The sequence below is a fragment of the Pelodiscus sinensis genome, chromosome 4, assembly GCF_049634645.1.
Source record: "Pelodiscus sinensis isolate JC-2024 chromosome 4, ASM4963464v1, whole genome shotgun sequence".
NCBI lineage: Eukaryota > Metazoa > Chordata > Testudines > Trionychidae > Pelodiscus > Pelodiscus sinensis.
In genome coordinates this window covers 132,641,068-132,642,511 of record NC_134714.1, presented here as the reverse complement: position 1 = coordinate 132,642,511, position 1,444 = coordinate 132,641,068, and the positions used below count along the sequence as shown (strand labels likewise).

General features: G+C 43.7%; 1 protein-coding gene across 1 annotated transcript; it reads left to right on the top strand.

Annotated features, from left to right (window-relative positions):
• LOC102445176 (olfactory receptor 5AR1-like) lies at positions 1–939 on the top strand. Its single transcript, XM_025188317.2, has one exon. The coding sequence runs from the start codon at positions 1–3 to the stop codon at positions 937–939; it is 939 nt and encodes a 312-aa protein (XP_025044102.2).
• The last annotated feature ends 505 nt before the right edge of the window (positions 940–1,444 follow it).

Genomic DNA, 1,444 nt, shown 5'->3' with positions numbered 1-1,444 from the left:
ATGGAAGAGAGAAATCACTCGGGGGTGACTGAGTTCATTCTCTCAGGCCTGACCGATCGTCAAGAGCTACAGGTCCCCCTGTTTTGGTTGTTCCTTCTGAATTATGTTCTCACCCTGGTGGGGAATGGGGGAATAATCTTGTTAATCACAACTGACCCCCGACTCCACACCCCCATGTATTTTTTCCTCCAGAATTTGTCTTTCTGTGATCTCTGCTTTTCCTCAGTAATTGCACCTCAGATGCTGCAAAATTTCTTATCTGAAAGGAAAAGCATTTCCTACACTAGCTGCTATCTACAAACATACTTTGGTATCATTTTTCAAGATGTTGAGTGTCTCTTGCTGGCTGTGATGGCGTATGACCGGTATGTGGCCATTTCTAACCCTCTTCGCTATACGCTCACCATGTCCAGGCAGCATTGTAACCAGCTGATAGCTGGAGTCTATGGGTTGTCATTGGCTGATTCAGTGATAAACATCTGGTTTTTACTCCAGCTGTCATTCTGCAGCTCCAACGTTATCGAACATTTCTTCTGTGAAACCCCCCCATTGGTGGCGCTCTCCTGCTCTGACACCCGCATCAATGAGATTGTGCTGTTAGTCTCTGTGTGCTACATTGTAGTAAGCAGCTTTGTGATCATCCTCCTCTCCTACGTCTGTATCATCTCCACCATCCTGCAGATCCGCTCCGCTGAGGGCCGGCGCAAAGCCTTCTCCACCTGCACTTGTCATTTAACTGTTGTTGTCATGTTCTATGGCAGCCAATTCTTCATGTATTTACGTCCTGCCTCCAGCTATTCCATGGAGACAGACAAAATAGTCTCGTTGTTCTACACACTGGTGATCCCTTTGTTGAACCCCCTCGTCTACAGCCTGAGGAACAGGGAGATGAAGGTCGCCCTGTGGAAAGCAATTTATAAACCTGTCACTCTTTCATAAAGCTCTTAAACTCAGTACAGATTCAGCGGTGGAGAGAAAAATAGCTGAAATCCATTCCTAGATATTTGCAATGTCACTTTGCAGTGTCCAATGATCATTTTATTATTATTATATATTTGTTTGTATTCCAACATTATCTGCCAGCCCCAGCTGAGACCAAGACTTCATTAAGCTACAGCCCCAGCAAAATTCAAGGAGACACCTTTTTCACATAAATGAGCATAACATATATATGTAACATGCTTTTCAAAAATGCAGTCGTTGGTACTGGGGAAAAAAAGGCCATCTAATCTTTCCCCCTCTTCTTTTTACTGAGGCTAGATTCATTATATAGCTGAAAGGTTGAAGTGTGTGATTTCTTATGACGAAACCAAAGGGTGTTTCACACAGTCACCCGTTACTCTGCAGTCTATGTGCTTTATTGGGTCATTGGAGAGAGATCCTGGTTTTCTTCATGCATAAGGGTTAGAAAAGTGGCCCTTTTTTAAGTTAAAGGAACAAGAAG